General features: G+C 44.8%; 1 protein-coding gene across 1 annotated transcript; it reads left to right on the top strand.

Moving 5' to 3' along the window:
* The first annotated feature begins 416 nt into the window (after window positions 1–416).
* On the top strand, window positions 417–1,265 carry LOC124637214. The gene has a single exon (XM_047173575.1). The coding sequence runs from the start codon at window positions 417–419 to the stop codon at window positions 1,263–1,265; it is 849 nt and encodes a 282-aa protein (XP_047029531.1).
* Window positions 1,266–1,478: the final 213 nt, after the last annotated feature.

Below are 1,478 nucleotides of genomic sequence, written 5' to 3'. Positions count from 1 at the left end.
TCACTTAGAATAAGGGCTCTCCCAATATTTTAAGGTTATAAGGGACACCTACACTTCGGTGAAAACGAAATTCTTACTAAGTGTTCCCTAAATGCTTTTAGGGGATCCCTAAATTTAGGTATTTGTTGGTGAAAATAGGCATTAGTTGCCTGAAATAAAGGTGTGGCGGACTAAAACCTTTATACCTTCCTACCTTTTTGTGTGTGTGTTTTATTTTATTTTATTTTTTATTAATTTTTCTCCGTCAAAAATGTTCTGACAGATTACAAATACTTTTACAATCTTGCTGAAGCGTTTTTATTAAATACAGTCCTATTCAGGCCTGCGTAGTACGCTTATGAGCATCTTGCTTAGATGCTACATTGGTGACCCCGACGTGATCTATTCAAACACAAGCGGTGAGCGATTTTACAAAAATGTCGGAGCCAGAAATTTTTTCCGACGCTGACAGTAAGTGCGAAGTATCGAAAGTCGGACTTCCAATGCGTTGTCCGCCCTTTTGTCCGGAAGAACCAGCTGTATGGTTCGCCCAAATAGAGGGCCAGTTTGTCCTAGGAAGAATAAGTAGCGATACGACAAAATTCTATACCGTGGTTACTCAACTAGAAACGAAGTACGCAATGCAGGTTAAAGACATTATCACAAAGCCGCCAGAGACAAATAAGTATGAAAAATTAAAAACTGAATTAATTAATCGTCTTTCTGCGTCACAGGAGAAGCGGATCCAGCAATTATTAATCCATGAGGAGCTAGGTGACCGCCGGCCTTCTCAGTTTCTACGGCATCTACAAAATTTAGCTGGACCCGCTGGTGCTTCGGATTTTGTGAAAAGTCTGTGGACTAACCGCTTGCCGCAAAATATACAGACAGTGATTGCTTCACAGATTGCCGACCTGCCGGTAGAAAAGCTAGCAGAGATTGCTGACCGGGTGTACGACATTGTACCATGCACCCCGCAAGTCGCTGCCACCTCTGCATCTACCAGCACCGCGCCGGACTTGGTCAAAGAAGTAAGCGAACTTACAAAACAAGTTGCCCGGCTGTCATCGCAAATGAACAGCAAGTGGAGAGGGCGCTCTCGCTCTCGCTCACAGTCTCGGCACAACCAAAGAAGGTATTATCGCGGTCGCTCTAATAACTCTAGGACTCCACAGCCACCACCGAACCACCCGCATTGCTACTACCACTACACCTTTGGAGACAAGGCAAACAAGTGTAGACAACCATGCACATTTACGTCGGAAAACGCAAAGGGCGGTCGCTAGTAGCGGCCAACGACTGCCCCTCTTCAACAGGCCGTTTGTTTGTAACCGACCGAAATACGAAAATGCAATTCCTGGTGGATACTGGCTCAGACTTGTGTGTTTTCCCTCGGTCGGTAGTAAAAACGCCGGTGAAACTGTCAAAATTCGATTTGGTTGCAGCTAATAATACGATGATACACACATACGGGCCAACACAGCTACGACTCAACTTGG

Source organism: Helicoverpa zea, chromosome 15 (assembly GCF_022581195.2).
Source record: "Helicoverpa zea isolate HzStark_Cry1AcR chromosome 15, ilHelZeax1.1, whole genome shotgun sequence".
Taxonomy (NCBI): Eukaryota; Metazoa; Arthropoda; class Insecta; order Lepidoptera; family Noctuidae; genus Helicoverpa; species Helicoverpa zea.
The sequence above is the reverse complement of the archived record's forward strand: the minus strand, read 5'-3'. Positions and strand labels throughout refer to the sequence as shown.